We start from the raw sequence: 19,992 nt of genomic DNA on the forward strand, positions 1-19,992 counted from the left end.
TGTTTCCTCATTTTAAAAAAAAACCCATACACCAGCACCATTCCAATCTCCAGGTCGAGCCTGGAGATCTACAATTACAGTTTAGTTAGTCCTAAGGAGAATTACGCCCTTCTAAGCCCATTAACTTTGATGAATTTAGAAGGATGTAAGTCTGGTTAGGACTGTACTATGTATCACCCACCTGCAACCTAAAATTATGCAGTCCAACATTCTGTCATCTCAGTCTTGCACTTGGTTTTGTTATATATTTATAGGACCATATTTTATTGGCTTGATTTTGGATGCCAGGTGGTATTTTGTTTCATCAAGAGAAGGAGAATAACATTTGCATACATGACATACTGATTTCCACCATTTGTTCAAAATGCTTCTGTTGCACAACCAAGTTAATAGCATCCACCCTCCAATCACAGCAAACTACACCTATCATAATGTGCCACTTCTTTTGCTGCTGGGAGCAGAGTGATCCTACCCAGTAGTCAGATCAGGAAAAGACTGATGAACTTCCCAGATCTCCGTGCTTATTGTCAAATTCTCATTAATGAGAACCAAGTTATTAGGCATAGATACCATCAGCTCTTTCCAAGACACTGTGACCCTCATTTTTTTTTATTTTAAGCCACAATGGCGCAGAAAACTTTCTGCATCACCAGCTTTAAGCCGTCACTGGATATCCATAAATTTCTAAACATGACTAGAAAGGGATTTTGTAATTGAAATTAAAATTACTCTTTGCATAACACAGGTTTTGTATGTGCCAATTTCATGGAAGTCTCCTTTCCTGTTGCCTGCATATCTCACATACAGGGGTGTACGATTATAGAATGGCACCCAAATCAAGCACCAGGCCCTGCACCACCCCTCTTCCCCAGCGAGCTGTGGGCAGACAAATGAAAAGGCTTGAATAGGAGAGGCAGGGGTCAGCTGTCTGGGGGCTGAGTGCGGGGGTGTGGGGGGGAGAGAGGGAGTGGGCATGGCCCAAAATGTGTCCTCCACCGTGATCCAAGTGAATGGTGTCTGCGTCATTTCCCCCCTCTGGCCCCGTTGATATGCCATTACTCTCACATTTGAAGATGAGAATATAGAAACCAGAGCTGAAAAAGCTCAATATTTACTTTGACAAGTTGCTGGGCTATATGTTCCCTTTCTGTGTAGTGGATAGTGGCTTTTTTCCAGTTCCAGAAACATCTCTCCTTTGTACCGAGTTGTTCTGATCACTGTAACTGTCACTTGGGAGCTGTTGGGACATTCTATTCTTGCTTTTACTAAACTGAATGCTCTTTTAATCACGAATTGCTGACATGGTAAATGATTGTCTCTATTTCATTGCTAAGGCACAGGCTCCATTTTGTTTATTTATTTGAAGTACTGGAGACCCAAAGTGTATCATGTAGTCAGAAGACCAGGGGCTGTGGAACACTGGTCATAAAACAATCAAATATAAATAACTCACACGCAGGGAGCCCTTGAAAGTGTTCATCTGTCATTACTCTAACTTGTTAAAACGTACAGAGAATAGAGTGCAGATTACTCCTGTGTTCCAGCTTGTTTTGAAGTCTGACCACAAGTGGCTTCAAGGAAGCATGGGTCCATTTTTGTTGAGTCTGGTAATACAAACCTCTTCCAAAATTTCATCATCTGTGCCTGGCAGCCTAGGATAAATGATGCACCAACTGTGTGCAAAAATGTGATAAATCTCAGCTAAAATCTCAAGAGCCACCTATTTTACTAAAAAGGGGGAGCAACATGTCGTTCCCCAGAACACCAGATTTCTATATTTATTTGTTGCAATGTGATGACCTGTTCAGAGCTGTTTTTAAGCTATATAAAGAAACAAAATATTTTTTGCGGTAACAGAAGAAAAGGTTTATCACTACTTGAGTGGTTACTGTGCGCTTAGAAAACAGATCAGTAAGAGAAAAAAAGAACAGAATTGGCAACACTGAACATGCAACCAAATACCAGGATCTTTTTTTTTCTTTTCCGGAGGATGATACAAGATTTATTTATTTACATTATTTATAGTCTGACTTTCTCACTGGGACTCAAGGCCAATGACACAGAGTGAGTAAATACAATCGACAAGTCAAAATTTTTGAGAACTCTTCACTTGCATTTAAATAACGAAATAGTCCTACTCATTTCTATGACTATTGTCATAGTACTCAGCTAAACTGACAGAATAAAACTAAGATCCAGATACATGCAGGCATTTGCCTTATACCGCTGCAGCAAATGGGCAATCCTGTGAGAAAGACATGACTCTGTCTTGTTTCCAAAGAACCCCATCCCAGTATTTTCAGCAAAGCTCCAGCCTCTGTGATTTTGTGGGATGTTGATCTTCCAAGCCCAATTCTGGGTTTTTGCTCAGACCACAATTATCCCTCACACCACTGTAGTCAAGGCTGTCATCTAAGTAAATAAATGTAATAGTGCAACTAAGCAGAACTTCATCCTTCTAAGCCCCCTGGAATTTCACCGTTAATCATTAAGCATAAGAGTTGTATGAGTGATTTATTAAACAAAATTTGTGTAGAAATTATAATATTTCTAGGAAAAGGCAAGGTCTTTGTTTTGAAGTGCTGCACACACATCATAACAGGCACCAGCTTAGAATGGGCACAGGAAAGACCACTACTGAGATGCTGCCCAATACTCATATTTTCTGTATGTTTTTAAAAGTCAACCAATAATGAACTTTTAAAAACCTGGTTGATTAATATGGGACATTCTCCAAAAATCCCGAAAAAGCGTGCTAGGGCTTATTTTCAGGATAGGTCTTATTTTCGGGGAAACAGGGTATTAGCATAGAATTGTTCACTTGTTTGTATCTGGGACTGCCCTGAAGCAGGCTACTCTCTCTGCAACATCTTTTGTGCATGTAGAATCACAAACTAGCACTATCTTCAGTTTCTCCGTTTTTGTTGTCATGTACAGCATTGCAGCTGAAGGAGAAAATGTTTGACCAGAAAATCTTTGGTGATAGCACTTGATCACTAGATTAAAGTTCACCACACAAAAATCTTACCAGTTCAGTCACAAAATTAATGCAGAACTTTTCTCTCAGAACTTATCTAAAGTAAATTTTCTAGGGTGTATATCTGTAGAAATATATGTATGGTTTTGACATTTTAAAATTGATTCAGCAGAGTGTTTGAATGTTCTAGCTAGCCTCCATCAGCAGCTTCAAAGTTATATGCTGCTATTTACCACTAAGGGGTGCTACAGTATTAAAATTGAATTTTTTTCTTGGGGTACAGTGACTGAAATCAGGCTTACATTGTAAAGCACGTGAACGTTTAAATCAGTTCTAAATCCACATTTTTGCTTGTCGATCAATCCATTCAGAAACATGGCATCCTTGTAATATGAATTGTATTCCCTCCTGTTTTTCACATATCTGAAATAAAAAAATACACATTGTGGTTTTTATATATGCACGCCAACAATTGTATTTATAGGATTTATCCGTTTTGTGAACAGTTGCATCTACTATAGGCTGGCTTGTCTGATGACTGGACAATTATCAAATAGGACATTGTTTTAATTGTTTTAATTTTGAATGTGCATATAAAGTCACTCATACAATAGAAAGCATGGTGGGAATCTGCAAGACTTGCAAGGGGGTACCAATCCTTTATCGCTCCCTCCAACTGCCTTCCTTCACTTCTCATGCTCCCCCACACAGAGACTCCCTTCTTAGTCCCCAACTATGTCTTTCATTTCCACTGTGCCCCCTCCACTGCCACCACCTCTGCCACCTCCTTCTCCTGGTCTCACCTGGCTTTGACAGCTGTCTTGCTCACTCCACTGCCTCTCGCCTTACTGCTTGTTCGCTTGTTCACTGGCCAGCCCATCCGATGCCTCCCTCATAATCCTCACTAGCCTGCATGGTTGCTTGCTTACCAGGCTACCTGCTTGCTTGCTCATCTGCCGACACACTCACTTGCAGCACTGCCTCCTCTGCCTTCTTGGTTCATGTGCCAGGTGATTGCAGCTCGTCCTTTCCCCTTTTTCATATGCCAGGTGGTTGCAGCTCGTCCTTTCATGTGCCAGATGATTGCAGCTCGTCCTTTCCCCTGTTCTCCTCCCCTCCCCTCTTCTTCACTTTATTATCTTTCTGCAATCTCTTTCCCTAATCCCTCTATGTCCGCTACTGTCTCCCTTGTTTGCTTACCTGGCCAGCCACCATCTCGTGCAGATGTTGTCTTTTTTCTTCCCTAGCCAACATCCAGCTGATTCTATGACACTGGCTGGGTTTATGTTGCATCTGAGCATGTGCAAACACAGTTTACCCAATTAATGGGTTTTTTTAAAAAAAAAAGTTTGTAGAAAGAGCTCTTCTCTTCCATGCATAGCCTAAACTGCAGATTTAATGATCCACATCTAGGATCATGTTCAGAATCAGATATAGTATTATTTATATGACATCTAGTGGTTGTTTTATCTAAGATCCAGAAACATCTGTGGAAAATCTTGTTTCAGATAGTCATGGAAGTCTGTAAATCTCAAATGAAGATATCATGGAACAACTCGCAGCTTTCCACTGAAATTTTTAACATAGATATCTTGTGTTGTAGATAATATATTCTGTAGTATTCTTGAAAATTAGTGTTATAAACATATATGAGGGAGACATGATTTTTAACATTTTATTCTCATGTAGCAGAACATGGTAATGTTGTAGTAATTACTGATCTTCTGTTAAAAACAACTCTTAGGTGACATGGGGAGGGGGGAAGTAATTGTGGAGAGTGAGACAAGGAAAAATAAGCATCAGTACAAGGGGAGGGGGGACCCATCCACATAATATGCAAACATGCTTTGACTGCACTCTTAAAAAAACAGGTTTGGGAAAGTTCTCAGCTAAGTTGAAGGGAAACACACAATCAGTTCAAGAAGAGAACATGATGTAAATATTCCTGAAAAGACAGAGGAAGAGATTATTCCTCTCTGAAGGAAAGGTTTTTCTCCAAACCAGTTATCAGAGACCCTTAGTCAAGAAGGCATCTTTATACAAGCAGGTCTTGTCCAATTATAGACCTATCTTAGGCCTTCCTTTTTTGGGTAGTAGCACAGCAACATCAGAAATAGTTGGATGAGACATCTACCTTTAATCTTTCTCAGTCTGACTTCTTGCCTGGGTTTGGAAGACAGCTTAAGTAGCACTTGTGGATGATCTCCATCTTTGAATGGATAAAGGGAATGCATTTTTGTTGTTAGACCTGTCAGCAGCCTTTGATATCATAGGTCAAGCTACACTTGATCCCATGAAGGTGAGGTGTGTCTGGCTGGAACAGCGTTAAGATGGTGCCAGTCTTTTCTATCATACTGTTCATAAAAGGTTGTAATAAAAGAGGCTGAATCAGCCCCTGGGAAGTTGAAATGGGAGGTGCCACATTATTTAATATCTATGTAATATCCTTTAAATCAAATTATTTGAAATTTGGAGTAGGGTGTTATTACTGTGCGGACAACATATAGTTATTTTGTACTTTGAACAAGCCACTCGTTGATGCTGTTTCTGTCTTAGAGATGTGTCTGAATGCAGTGGTGATGCAGAGCACTGTGCTGCTAGATGACAGGGCTGCCACTTTAACTGGAATTATTCAAATTACTACTATTACCATGCAGCTTGTGCTGAAAGACTGTGTTAACAACTTGGGAGTCTTATCCTAGTCATCTTTTGGAGAAACAGGTGCTCATCACAGTGTGTGTGTGTGTGGTGGTGGTGGTGGAAATCCAGCTACATCTAGTTAAGAAGCTTCCTCTCAATCTGCAGATGCCTTATCTGGTCGCACTGAACTATGCTTCAGTACCCTTGAGTATAGGTCACTGTAACGTGAGCTGCATTGGGCTACCCTTGAAGACAATCCAGAAACTGTTGTGGGTACAAAATGCAGTCACTTGCTTATTGTCAAAGGTTAAGAGAGATTTGTGGTGCTGTCCAAAGATGTCAAGAAAATATAAAGCCACTTCAAGAAGTGAACAGACTTTGATCTCAATAAAGGTAGAAACAATACCTTCATAGAAGTTAGTCTTCTTGCTGAATATATTTCCAAATACTTATTTCTTCCTGAGAGTATCTTTGGTTTGAGAAATATTTTTGATCCAGGGAAGTACTTTAAACTATTTTGGAACCTTAGCATTGTTCAACACAGTTATTAATATGGTTTGTGAAATTCTGTACTAAGTTATTTGATTTTATGTTGGAGTTTTAACATCTTTATTAAAACACTGAAACTCTTAAATGGGGCCTCTGGAAAAATAAATGTCTTGTGTTGTAAAGTAGCTTGTTGGGCCTCTTGAGTCTTTCTGACACATCAATCTCAGATCCTTGTAGACGAGGATGCTGCCAAATAGCTGTTTCCCCACAAAACTTTAATAAACTTTGACTGGATTTCAGAGCCATGTTTTCCCTAAGAAAAATACTAGTGGCCTAGTTTTCATTGAGGTAGTAAACTGGGTCTGAGGTGGGCTGTAACACATTAGACTGCATGTGGAGGGTTCACATGATTGAATGTTTATCCATACAAAAAGAAGCCTTTTTTAATAGAAAGTTGGTACATCAGAGTTAAGTTAGGTCACCTTGTCCCCAGACATGTATGTTAAAATTTCTGTATGGAGATAATGTATTTGTATGGATTCAAAGCATTCAGTCATAGCAGAGAACATTAATTATACAAATTAGCCTCTAAACCAGTGCTTCCCAACATTTTCAACGTCACGGTACCCTTGACCTCACTCTTCATATCTCATGGTACCCCTGCCATCCCCGCCCCCACCTTCCCCTCCCAGTGCCCCTGCTTGCCACCCCTATCCCCCCCACCTTCTCCTCCCAGGGTGAAGGGAAGCACTGTGGGGTGGGAAGTGGCTGCTGACCTTGCGGCAGGTCCTGCCCCTGGGCCAGCTCCATGTCCTTGCTGGCACAGTCGGAAGACACCGCAAAAGTGAGGGGGACCGGTAGCATTGCCGCGGTACCCCTGGGACATGCTCACGGCTCCCCAGGGTACCACGGAACCCTGGTTGGGAATCACTGCTCTAAACAATTCCTCCCACCCTTCAAATCTCTATGAATACAGGAAAATCAAACTGGCCCCTTTAATTGTTTCTTCAATGTTTCTCTAAGTTCTTTTTTCATACTTATTCAATATTTTTCTGATCAGTTCCCTGGTTTTATATAATTTCCATGAAGTGCATGATTATATCTTGCTCAGCTTCTTTAACAAATCAATCAAATCAAAGTCATGGTTTCCTTCAGCATCTGTTGATTATTATACTGAAAGTCAATCAGACATACTTTTCTTGTGTTGAAATGCTAACTACTGCATTAATATTAAAAATTAGTTGTCATTAAATATATCCAGAAAGCTATAAGTAATATATCCTAGTAGCTATAAGTAATAACATTAGCTGTAAGTAATAAAAGTAATAAAATTAGTTGTCATTAAATATATCCAGAAAGCTATAAGTAATAAGAAATGCTAACTACCAGATTCATATTAAAAATTAGTTGCCATTAAATATATCCAGAAAGCTATAAGTGAACCAAGAGACATGGTTAAAGTGACCCTCTACTCCACTGTATTTGTCCTTCTCTCAGCCTGAAGGCATCCACCACCATTTTACACATTTTTTAAAAAAGTTGGGGAAAAGATCTTTTAGATATAAGGTATTCTTAGGGCACAATTGCTGTCTGAGAATCTGATGTAAGATTAGTAATTATCAAATTGGTTTTAGGACAATGCTTGATTCTAATGGACTCTGCTTGTATGTTTGTAACTAAATGAATTATTACCTCACAGGTAAGTAGGGAGTTCTTAAAATTAGTTTGGCCTGAGAATTGTTTCTGACCTGTTTTCATAGCACTGATTTTTTTTATCGATAGTCTCCCTCTTCCAGTGTCTTCCGCCAGTAGATAAAGACATTTTTTGTTTCATTTGGCATACTCCCAATAATTATTATTGGCCCTCTTCACTGGTTATGGTGTTATTTATGTGTTTTATTGAATTATTTCATAATTTTAAACATTTTTTTAAATAGTTCAAGTGTTTGAATGTTCTTATGTGGAGACTCTGATCGGTGGAAAGTTAGTGTAAAAATGGTAGCATAAATAAGTGTAATACTTTAACTTAAAATTACAATCTGGACTTATTTCTGGAATATTGTTTTTATTTATTAGAAAAAAAATGGATTCTTCCTGTCTTTTCCCAAAATAGGAGCTCAAGGCAGTTGTGAGAGGATACTGTAATTTTTCTGTACCCACAAGCAGACATGTTAATACAATTTAGTTTTTATCTCACTTTTGCAGCAAAACATTGTTTATGCCATTTCTTACAGTACAGCAGGAACGACTTAGCATTTCAATCCCTATTTAGTATTTTGTTAGTATAAACTGTATTTTCCAAAAGCCCAGAAGACATATTTCTTGGAAGGCATATCTTTTTTGTAATCAACCACAGAAAATGAAATTTCCAGACAGTGTTGCATATGTTTAATCAGGAACCCACCAATCCCAGAGGCTGAATTATTTCTACTTACCCATGTCAACAATGCTATTTGAAACAGGCTTCAGATTGAAACAGGGGTTTAAAATCCCATTAATTAGCCTGATCAACTATTTAAACATGAATACCAGTGTGAAACTTATATAGTCCAATTTATTGAGCATAAAATTTATGAACATCAGCATTATCTGAATGTACTGAGCTGTCAAGGGTTTTTATGATATGCATTTTATTTTGCTAGAATATTAATCTATGTATGGAAGTGAATTTTTAGTCCACCTCCATCCCAAATGTTGTGGCGCAATGAATCATATATTATGAACATAATTTTTTAGTAATTTAGGCACATTATAAATGTCCAAACTCAATGTAGTAGCGATAAAGACAGCTTCCAAACTTTAATGTAAAACAATTAAAAACATTACAATCAGCCAGTAAAAAACCTGCAAAAAAACACAATAAAACAATTTGATAGAGTTGCAGCAGATAGCACTAAAATCAGCAACAATTAAATATGTAACGATTGAACTAACAATAGCATGAATGCCAGCACATGGGGCAAAATAAGCTCAAGAATAGAATTAAGAAGGGAAGATTGATAGCAGAATCCCTGAGTAAAAGAAACGTGATAAACAGCACAATTTTAAGGATACAGTTGAATTAGTTCAAGGAACTGACTGACCCTTATGATAGCAAATCTCCAAGACATGCCAGTGTAAGGACCAGTTACCCCAGGGCAGTGCCCCAATGTCACAGCACCACTCTTGGGCACCAGTAAAGCTCCACTGGAGATGCGTGCCAAAGCAACTCAGGCACATGCCTCTATGCTGGCATTGTTGTAGGCAGATTGCAGGGCATGGTCAGAGTTAGTCTACTCCCTAAACCCTTTCAGCCTGGGGCACAAAGTCGCACTAACAAAATATGTGGCACAGCCCTTAGGCACCCATTGAGCCAAAAAAGGTGCTTCCACTGCAGCAGCCATATCCAAAAAGCACCATCCAAAATGTCTCATAATTCAAGACATAGGGTCTGTGGCATGGAACACTGTCTAACAGCTCCCTGCCATGTGGGCTTAGAGTGAGGACCAAGGCACCTTGGTGGCAGGAACAACACAGAAAGGGCACTTAGCACTGCTGCGGGAGCGCTTTGTTCCAATTCTTAAAAGGAGAGCAAAGTCCACAACCCATGACTGACCTCTTCCAGTTCTTAACCGTAGTAGGTACCCCATCTCTGGAGAAAGGACCCAAAGGGGCAGCCACACACTGACAGTTAAGCAGGGGTCTATTCTTCCTATCTCTTTCCCCCTTTCCATTTACCAATGACTGGGAACCAATCCGGCATCTCCTGCATCTGAGCATAACAGCATAGCAGTCCAGTAGGGGCAGCAGGAGCCACAGATCCCCACCACCATGGACTGTCATGCACAAAGGAGATTGGTGCATGCAGGGGCGAACCTAGGCAAACTGGAGCCCAGGGACAAAACCTGAGTTTTTGGTGTTTTTTGGCCTGCAGGGAGGGCCTGCAGGGAGGGCATCTTTAAAGCTGGCGGCACCATGATTTCAGGGCATCATCCAGAAACTGCCCTGATGATACCACCCAAGTTTGGTGATGTTTGGTTCAGGGGAAGCAAAGTTATGGACTAAAGTTTGCCTGGGATGGCCGAATGCTGTGGGCATCAGGTTCACCTTCAACTTGGTGCCCACAGCATTTTAGCAAATTTGGTTGGTTCCTTTCAGGGGACCCACACCAGCAGCCCTGCAGGAAATGCCCCCACCCAGAGCAAGACCCCTACCACAGTGCCTCCCATTGAAACCTCTACCACAGAGCCATCTGGGCATAACAGAAAGCCGCATTGAAGTCTATGGTGGTAAAAGTAATTTTTCCCACCACAGAACTTGCTGAAGAGCCTGGCAGATTCTGGGGAATTTCTGAGTGTGTAAGCACTGACCACACATTTTTGAAGATAGAGGCGCCAGACTTTCAAGGTGGCTCCAAGAGGCCTTGCAGGTAATAGCATCCAAGCTTGGTGAGAGCTTTTAGCTTCTGGAGTGGGGCTGGGGGAATGAGAGTTGAGAGAGTTCTGAGAGAAGACTCAGCCTGCAGGCTTTCATGTGCAGGAGCATGGGAAAACAAAAATAAGCCTTTTGGGAGGGCCCATAAAATTGAACCCTCAGAAGCAAAGGTCTCCAAACCTGCATGCTATTACCAGGAGGGCCTCCTGAGCCACCTTGAAAATCTGGTGCCTCTATCTTCAAAAATGTGCAGCCTGCCTACACACTCAGAAATTCCCCATTGGCTACAATGGAGCAAAGTCACTGCAAAACAAAGAATCTTGGACAAATTTCTTGGGCGTGCCTGTAAGGGGTGTATTTTTAAAGCTAGTGACACCAAAATTTCAGGGTATCATCTGGTAACTATTCTTATGATGCCACCCAAGTTTGGTGAAGTTAGGTTCAGGGGGACCAAAGTTATGGTCCCTCAAATGGGTAGCCCCACTCTCCTGTTAGCTCCTATTGAAAACAATGGGGATGGGGCACCCTCTTTGGGGGTCCATAACTTTGCTTCCCCTGAACCAAACATCACCAAACTTGGGTGGTATCATCAGGACAGTCTCTGGATGGTACCCTGAAAATTTGGTGTTGCTAGCCTTAAAACCGCGCCCCCTGCAGGCCAAAACGTAGAAAACACTAAAAAAATTAAAAATCACACAACCGACCCTGAAATGGTGGCGCCCCCCACGTGACCAAATGGGGGGCGCCCGGGGACATAGGGTACCCCCTGTCCCTAGGCAGGAACGCCACTGGGTGCATGGGGCCTGAGCTAAGAAAGCTGCTGGGGGAAGGAGCCCAAGCCTTGTAATGGGCTCACAATTCATTTGTTTGTGGCAGGAGGCAGAGCCCCACCATACTGATTGGAAAAGGTAACCACACAATTCTTGAATTCATTTCCTTGCAGGAGTCAGCCATGTGGAGTACCTGCTGAAGTGAATCCAGCATTCGCCATTGCTCCAGAGATATCTGTTGCACAGGTGAGGGTGTTTTGGATGGCACCACCATTGTGGGAAGAGATTGCACCAGAATACTGCCGTTTGGGGCCCGAAGTGGACTCCCAGGCAATTCCTGACAGATATGTCAGTGCTCACCAAGCGGTGCTTTGTCCCTTGCAGCTGCATGTCTCCATTTTGTCATCCAGTGCTGGTCCAATACTGTCACCTCCTGAACAGTGAGTCCTCAGCTGATAGCAAACCCCATGGAGGGCATCATCAAACTATCAACTGGGTTTTCAGGGCTAGGGCTGCATTGGAGAAGAATGGGTGAGCTCAGGACAAGGTCGTACTAATGGTTAACATTGATTGGGTGGGGATTTGGAAAGGGCACAAAGGGTCAATGGAACACAGGTTGACCCTCTGTCTGCCTTAGGACATTTGTGTGAGGACGATGGGTGTTGTTGGTCAATTTTGGGGAAGGGGTCTGGCCCTAAGGAGGTTGGGAAGGGCCAAATGGTTCCCAGTAATATCCCCATTTGGGTACACCAATGAAGGGAAACAACAAGAGAAAGCCACCGAGTTCAGGCTTCATATTTATTTATTTATTTATTTATTTATTTATTTATTTATTTATTTTATTTATTTATTTATTTATTTATTTATTTATTTATTTATTTATTTATTTATTTATTATTTCAATTTTTATACCGCCCTGTCCCCGAGGGGCTCCGGGCGGTGTACAACAGTTAATACAAATAAATTAGGGCAACCATACAAATAAAACAACAACAGCCCATAAAACTCCGACATAAAAACATACTGAATTTCCTTAAAACAGCGGTAATTTCACAATAAAGGCACCCGGAGAATTCTTTCCTTTAAAACCCTCCCCTGGGGAGTAATCGGACTCCTCCATAGGAGGATAATCTTGATGGTATCGAACAGGGCACCATACTCATCAGCTGACTGGCGTTTGCTCCAAAAGGCCAGCCGGAACAATCCTCGGGTCTTACAGGGTCTCTCTCTGAATCTCACCCGAGATCCCTGCGAGGGGGGCCCGGACAGCTGGAGGAAGAGTGTTCCACCAGGCCGGGGCCAGGGCCGTAAAGGCCCTGGCCCTCGTGGAGGCCAGCCGCGTCACGGAGGGGCCGGGGACTACCAGTAGATTCACCTCTGCTGAACGCTGCTTGTAGAGGGCTGCTTGTAAAAAGAATACTGTTGTGACCATTTCATGCATCAGGCTTTGAGGGTATGGTCTTGGGAAAAATGACTATTATAATGAAAAATGTGGTTGCTGTGGATGGTGTACTGGGTAGTAGTGTGCTCCTCATTCCAGTGCCCAGTTCCCTCAGAGCTAAGAATATCCACCCTTTGTGAGGAGGGTGCCTGGGACTATACCAAGGAGGGATCAGCCACCTGTACAGATGAACAGTTCCTTCCACGTTCTGAAATGTCTGGATGCTCAGAAAGAATTCTGCTTCTGCAGATGTCTTTTGCTAGCAGAAATAAACTAATAAACACAAATGGACCAAATTAAAAATATGGTATTTCATGGGTTGAACTAAGGAAATTTTTCATACTAAACCCATTATAAATTATATTCTCAGTTAGTGAAGAAAGAGTTCTGGGGAAAATAGGATTTTAGAATTGATTCCAAGCCAGCAAAATGCTTCCCAGAACTGGTTCTACAGACTGAAGGGAGATTACTCATGAAATCAGGATTACTAATTCCTATGCCTGGCTTGCTTTATAAGGATCAAAATGAATACTCTTTATCATGAACCTGAGTAAACCATAAAAGAGATGGGAAAGAGATTTGTGATTACAAGAACAACATTATCAGGTTCGTCTGTGAGACAGTTGAGGTTTTGTGGTCAGGATGTCTGGCTAGCCATCTGTAGAAATTTTCAGGTTTTCTTAGCATAGGCTTTACCAAGAAAAGAAATAATTCCACCAAAATAGGACAGCCGGAAGTTGTAAATAAAAGAGGAAAAATTGATAAATAAAACTGGATATTTTATTTTACTTACTCTTTATTTTAAAAAAATTAATCCATGCACCTTTCAAACAAGATTTTAATGCTTCAAAGCAACGTCCTATAAAATACAAAAGTACCATAAGATCACAATAATTAAAAAACAACAAGTTAGCAGGTAATAAAAACAGTAGAAAGATCAAGAAAGCAGCCATGGAAGGCAGAATCATAATTAAAAGTTCATACTATTAACACCATTTTTTCCTGAAGCTCAGTAAAGAATGTGCCAAGTATATATTTCTAAACATGTGTCAGTCATTTGGGTTGGGGATTTTGCTTGTGTCATCCTTCCGCACCAATCAGGAGGCTTACTGCCCCCACCTGCTGCTATTGATCATAACAACCTTTCCCCCATCATGCAGGCTGCATTGATGCCCAATATTTTTTCTAGGCACATGAAGTTCTGTCAAATGCAGCTAACCAAATATTGTTTAGATTTCTTTACCACCCTTCTCTTTAGGGTTGCAATACAACTTTATGTGTTTATTTCAGTGCAACAAACTACCCCATAAAATACAAAAATTGAGGGGGTTGGTAGCATTCATCACTATATAAAATATGGGTGATATTGAAAAGGCATTATGACATTTGAGCATCTGTATTTCCCGTGGCAATTTACTATTGCAAAGACTGGACTACCTGGGGGCACTGAATTTTCAGACATGCAAAATTAATTCTTTCAATTTCAGTTAACGTGATAGCACTGCCTTGAGAATAAAAATCTAAAGTAACCCATCATATGAGTCAGCTTTGTAGGGAACAACTGTTGTATTGAAAGGAAACGTACCACATTGATTGGTGCTTTAGAAAATGGTGCTGTAAGCATGTTTGTACTTCAGTCTGCATTGTCCGTTCACAAGACAATGAAGAAAACTACCCAAATACCTCAACAGATTCACCAAAATGACTACATGTAGAGGGGGAATGTCCATGAGTATGCTGCCCCCACTTTCACACAATTTGTTTCGCACGTGCCCGGGTCTTTTGTATTTACACTGCAAGCGTATCTGCACATATGCAAACATCCCTGGTGTCCTGTGTTCTGTTTGACTGTTGTTTTGGGGCGGCAGCTTGAATGAACGTTTCGACCCTGCAGATAGGGTTTTGGTCTGGAATATTGTCCTATACTGAGAAATTTTCATGGACTTTGATGCCAGTTGAAACATTGTTATATACTTAGAAATTCTCATGGACTGTGATGCATATAGGACTTACATATCTAAGAAAAGTGTGTGCATTACAAGAATAGGATGCACATTTACAGCAGTCAGTGTTTGTAAGTCTTTGTAAATTTGTCCACATGTTTTTGTTGCACTCTTGTATATGAATAGAGCACTTGCACTTTTCTCCTTTGCATGGTTTTTGTATGTAAAAAGTAGGGTCATCCAATGGACTTAGTGTAGGCTCCCCCAACACCAACATTAACTCTTTTGTCAAATTTGCGAGACTGTGAAGATTAGTTCTGACATGTGCTTTTATTGTTTTCCTTGCTTTTGTATACACAGTGCCTAAAGGAGGCTCTGTTTCTGAGGTACTTACAAAGCAAGGCCAGAAAAAGGGAGGGGCTTGTTAGGAAAGCTATTGGCCCAGCATTGGGAAAGTCTAGGGCCAGCCCACTCCCAGGAAATCCTTCATCAGGCAAGCCCAGGAAAATCAGGGAGAAAAAAGCCAGAACAAACCCAAGAAGCCATGGGCAACTGGCAGGAGGGAAAGGGAGAGGGACCAAGGTGAAAAACAAATACCTCCTTGCCTTATTCTGAGGGCCTTGGATCTATAAAGGGGAATACTGAAGGGTGCTGTGGTCCCAGATTCTGTGCCAGCTCTGCCCCCATCTTTGTCTCTGGCTGATTCCGCACGGGCCAAAAACAGCAGTGTGAAAACGGTGTGAAAACAGTATGAACCCTTTTACACTGTTTTAAACCCTTTTACACCATTTTCACACCGTTTTCACACTCTGTTTTTGGCCCATGCGGAATCAGCCTCTGTGTTTGAGTATGCATGTTTTCCATAAAGAATCATGTACAAAAAATATCTAGAAGGTTTTTTTTGTTTGCTTGTCCCTTCTCCCTCCCCATCTTAAGCACAACAAAATGGAGGTGATATTTATAAAATACATTTCAGTAAGCATGTAAAAGTAGACTGATGTTGGATTGCACTTTTTTTTTTGAGTAAGACCATTCTCTCAAGATTTGGAAAGGCCACTTTTTAATCTTCCACACATCACTTCTGTTTTAGGGTTTGTGGTCAACATGCTGTAAAACACATAGGCTGCAGCAGGGAAAACAAGGTAGTGAAACATCAGATATCACACTCTGGTTGTAGATCTATCTACGGTTATAGTGCATTGTAGTAAAATCAGAAATATAAATGGTGCTCTGGAGAAACTGTCACTTTGTGTTCTTATATTATGGCATATTCTACCCATGCTGACACAGAAACTGAATTCATTCAGCCAGAACCAGAAAAAAAAACTTATTTATATTGCCATGTTGTCATGTTGAGACTCTGAGGGGGGAAAAGTCCTCATCTATATCATGCTTCATCTATATCATGCTCTTACATATTATTACAAATGCCAATACATTATATTTTGCTTGGAGACATTAACACATACATATGTATATAACCAGACAAAGGTAATATATATTCACACATACACACACACACACCCCACCCACAAATTAACATGTTCTGTGTTGTTTGTAAACATTCTGGAAATTGTTCAGCAGATATAGTTATACACACTTTGCATTTGACCTTGTAAATTATGCACAAAATTGTGTCTTCCGCTTGAAATACAGCTAGCTGTTCCATGCCACATGACTGTTTTCCTAAGCCTAGCAGAGCAGTTACTATAAATCTCCTGGAGCTTTTATGTACCATGCACATCATATACTACGTTGCTATAATTCATTTTGCTGGCTAATAAAATGCTACCTGTTTAGCAATAACAGGCAAATAATGGCCACCCAATAGAGCTTATGACAACAATGAGGAAGCAATAATTCATTTACATGAATTCAGATTTCACATTTATATTATTGTATTTATGAATCATCATTTCCTTTGGAAGGAAGTCAGAGTCATCTGCATCAACTATAAAAGCACAAACCTGGAAAAAAAATGACACATCATACTATTTCTCCATGACCTCCAATAGTAGTCTGACTTATTTATAATTGTTGCAAATTAATTCTGAACATTGAGATATGCCTAAAACACTGAAATATACAGAGTATAATAGAAATGATTTCAGGGTTTAATCATTTTTTTGTGGAAATGCCCACTGGGTACATTGGCGGCAACTATAGTTACTGATTTAGAATTTCTGTTAAAGCTAATAGGACTTTGCTACTCATAACAGGCAACGGGATTGGAGCCATTGTCATTTACTCTGGCTCAGCCAAGAACCACTTTACTTTTTATAACTGATTTAGATGATCAACATTTGTTGGTAAATATACCTAATTGATGAAACTCAGAGGAGAGCTGTGACACAACTGAAATTCTCTCTGATGAACTTGGTAGTCCTGATTTGGAAGTGACAATATGAATCAAGCCACTGTTAGTGCAATCCTTAAAAAAATAATATAATTCTGACAAACCAATTGGGGGAGGGGGGGAAATCAGCTTTTGTAACAAGTTCAACCTCGCACAAGCACATTTGCCCATCCTGCCGGTGCAAGTGGCAATTGCACTGCTGGGGAGAGTGAAATGGAAGGCAGGCGGGTGCTGAGGAGCTCCACAGTGCCCAACTAGCTTCTGGCCACCGATTCAGAGTCGTGCTGGCTTAGTGTGGAGGCTGGCACAGCTGGGGGAATTCCAAAGGTGTCCCTGGAGGTGGAACTGATACTTAATCGGCTCCCACTGGAGTTGGCCCCAGGAACACTTATGGTGAGAGAATTGGACTTATGTCAATCAAACAGGTGGCATAAGTCTATTTAGCCCTGTGGAGAGCTTTCAGGCGCCAGAGGATTTTGAGTTTTTCTTGTCTCCCTGCACTGCCTCTAGAGGCAGTGGAGTGGCACAGCAGCAGCAGCAGCCACCCCAGTCACCTCAGGGTATGGATTGGGCTGCCTGAACCCTAACTTCAATGGATGCAGCAACGTGTAACTGTCCTTAGGAGTCTTCATGTGGCACAGACATTGAGAAAGATCTTGAATATTTGAAAGTCAAAGCTCCCTTTGTCAGACATCTGATGAAGGCAGCTTTGACTTAACAGCTTATACCCTAAAACGGAATTGGTCTCTAAAGAGCTAGTACACTCAAATCTAGGCCTTCTACCACAGACCAACATGGCAGTCCTCCTAAAACTGTCTTGAACATTGTGGATATGCACTTCGTACTGCAATATTTAAGTGGAGGGGGAGGCCAATTACAACATGGAAACACTGGTCAACTATAAAATAGTATGGATGTCACACTCAGGAGACTGCTTGCTGAATCATACCTAGGATGCATGTTCCCCATTGATATTGTACTGTATATCAAACAGGCTGGGTATGGGATGCATATTTGGATCATTTTGATGCATGTTTGGATCATTAGTGGAGATGTCAGTTATTTATGTTTAGCTCTTCAAGCTAAAGGTGGTAGAGCCAGTGCCTCCTCTAGAATCTATCTATGCCCAGCCACTTTATCTGAGTGACCTGTATTAAATAATTAGTTACCTTCATAAAGACACAAAAATACAAGCAAATTGCAGCTGCAGAGGTTTATTTATTTTGTTTATTTATTCTGCTTTCCCAGAAACTGAACAAGGCTTGTTAGCCAGATAATGCAAATTTTGTTATTCAGATTATCTTCTTGTGTACACTGTTCTCCTGCTGGATATTTAGTTTTTAATGGCTATAAGCACTCTTGTAAATGGTTTTGGTGCTGATCTGTTACCTGAGCCATTCATACTGCTCTTCAGTGGTCATAACAGAATATGCTGGATTTCTAGGTTTATGATCTAGTAAGAATGCTAAAATATAAGCAGAGGGTGATGAATGGATCTTCACATATGCTTTCATAAAGGATTACATTGATGCTGATTTATAGAAATATACCTGCTTTATAAAGTGTTTGTCAAACTATTATACAGTGATATGTTTGGGACATCCATTTTTAATATAGGAATCTAATATTGCTGCTATTTCAGATACATTCCTATAAATTTTATCAGTGGCTAGCAAAATATTAATCAGTTGCTACAAATAGTAATATCTCATTTGCAATATTCATAACTAAAATGTTGTCATAAATATATACAGAAAGCTTTTCAAAATTCACACTGAAATTGATTTAAACTGTGAATATATTTACTAACATATTTCCTGCTAAAAGAACAACCAAGGTATAAATGACACCACTAAGCAATGTCAGGTCTTCATTTTTGAAAATCCACCATTATTAATTCTGACTTACCATCAAATTTTTAAAAAGATTTAGGTATTAAGAAGTTCCATCTGCAGTTGGCACACATGCAGCAAAACACTCTATGGATTCTTCTTACCACCATGAGGTCAATTTATTATTGTAAGGTCCATACCTCCATTTGGAAATCTATACAGAACCACACCAAGGTATGTCCAGTCTATTTGGTCATCTTTGGAATTAAGCGCCAAGGAATCAAATACTTCTGTTTGAAATATATATTTTTCGTTGAATCTTAGAAAATGTCTTGCTTAAAAAATTTACTGCATCTCCTTGGATAGCGCAGCGCCGTTTCTGTTGAATTTAAGCTGTCCTTGTGGATGCTTCGTTCTGTGTTGTGATTGTTCAATTCATTGTTCTTCCACTGAATACTTGTTCCATTCATAGAAACAGATGTTGTTTGGCATCCATTCGGGTAGCACAAACAGCAGAGGCATGACTGGCAAGAGAAATGTTTCCACAGCGTATTAATCATGAAGGATCATTTCCTGTCTTCACTGGAGAGCAGAACTCTCTGAGTACAACTGACTCGAGTACAACAGACCATAAGCAATATCAGACTTAAGCAGGTTCTAATGATATCGAACAGAGAGGGACTAGGTTGAACCCCTGAATCAAGAGTCACATTTAGTGAACATATTAACATATTTAGTTTAATATAAATATATCCAGACTAACCATTTAATCCCACACAATTACTCTAAGGGCATTGGAATCATAGAATTAATAAATTGGGAGGGGCTTAAAGACAATCCAGTCCAACCATGCAGGATGAACTTAAGTATCCCTGACAAATAATCGTCCAATCTCTGTTTAAACAACTCCAAAGAGGGAGGACCCACAGCATTCCTGGGCAACCACTGAACTGTGAAAATGTTTTTCCTAGTATCCTGCTTATATCCCCGACCCTCATAATTTAAACCCATTATTACAAGTCCTATTCCCCACTATCAACAACACTCTTTCTCTAAATAATTGCCCTTCATATCCTCTTTCAACTGCTTCTTCTCTAAGCTGAACATTCCCAGTTCCCAAAGCCTTTCTCC

The 19,992-nt window shown here is 40.5% G+C and overlaps 1 protein-coding gene across 2 annotated transcripts in view; it reads right to left on the bottom strand.

The window, feature by feature from the left end:
- Positions 1 to 15,987: 15,987 nt before the first annotated feature.
- The window catches only part of EDNRA (endothelin receptor type A), a 36,607-nt gene continuing 32,602 nt past the window's right edge, over positions 15,988 to 19,992 (bottom strand). For both annotated transcript variants that reach the window (XM_048510176.1, XM_048510177.1), the window contains one exon: positions 15,988 to 19,385. In XM_048510176.1, the coding sequence (XP_048366133.1) occupies positions 19,182 to 19,385 (204 nt within the window). In that variant the 3' untranslated portion in view covers positions 15,988 to 19,181. The remainder of the gene's footprint in view (positions 19,386 to 19,992) is intronic.

The sequence above is a fragment of the Sphaerodactylus townsendi genome, linkage group LG10 (assembly GCF_021028975.2).
Source record: "Sphaerodactylus townsendi isolate TG3544 linkage group LG10, MPM_Stown_v2.3, whole genome shotgun sequence".
NCBI lineage: Eukaryota > Metazoa > Chordata > Lepidosauria > Squamata > Sphaerodactylidae > Sphaerodactylus > Sphaerodactylus townsendi.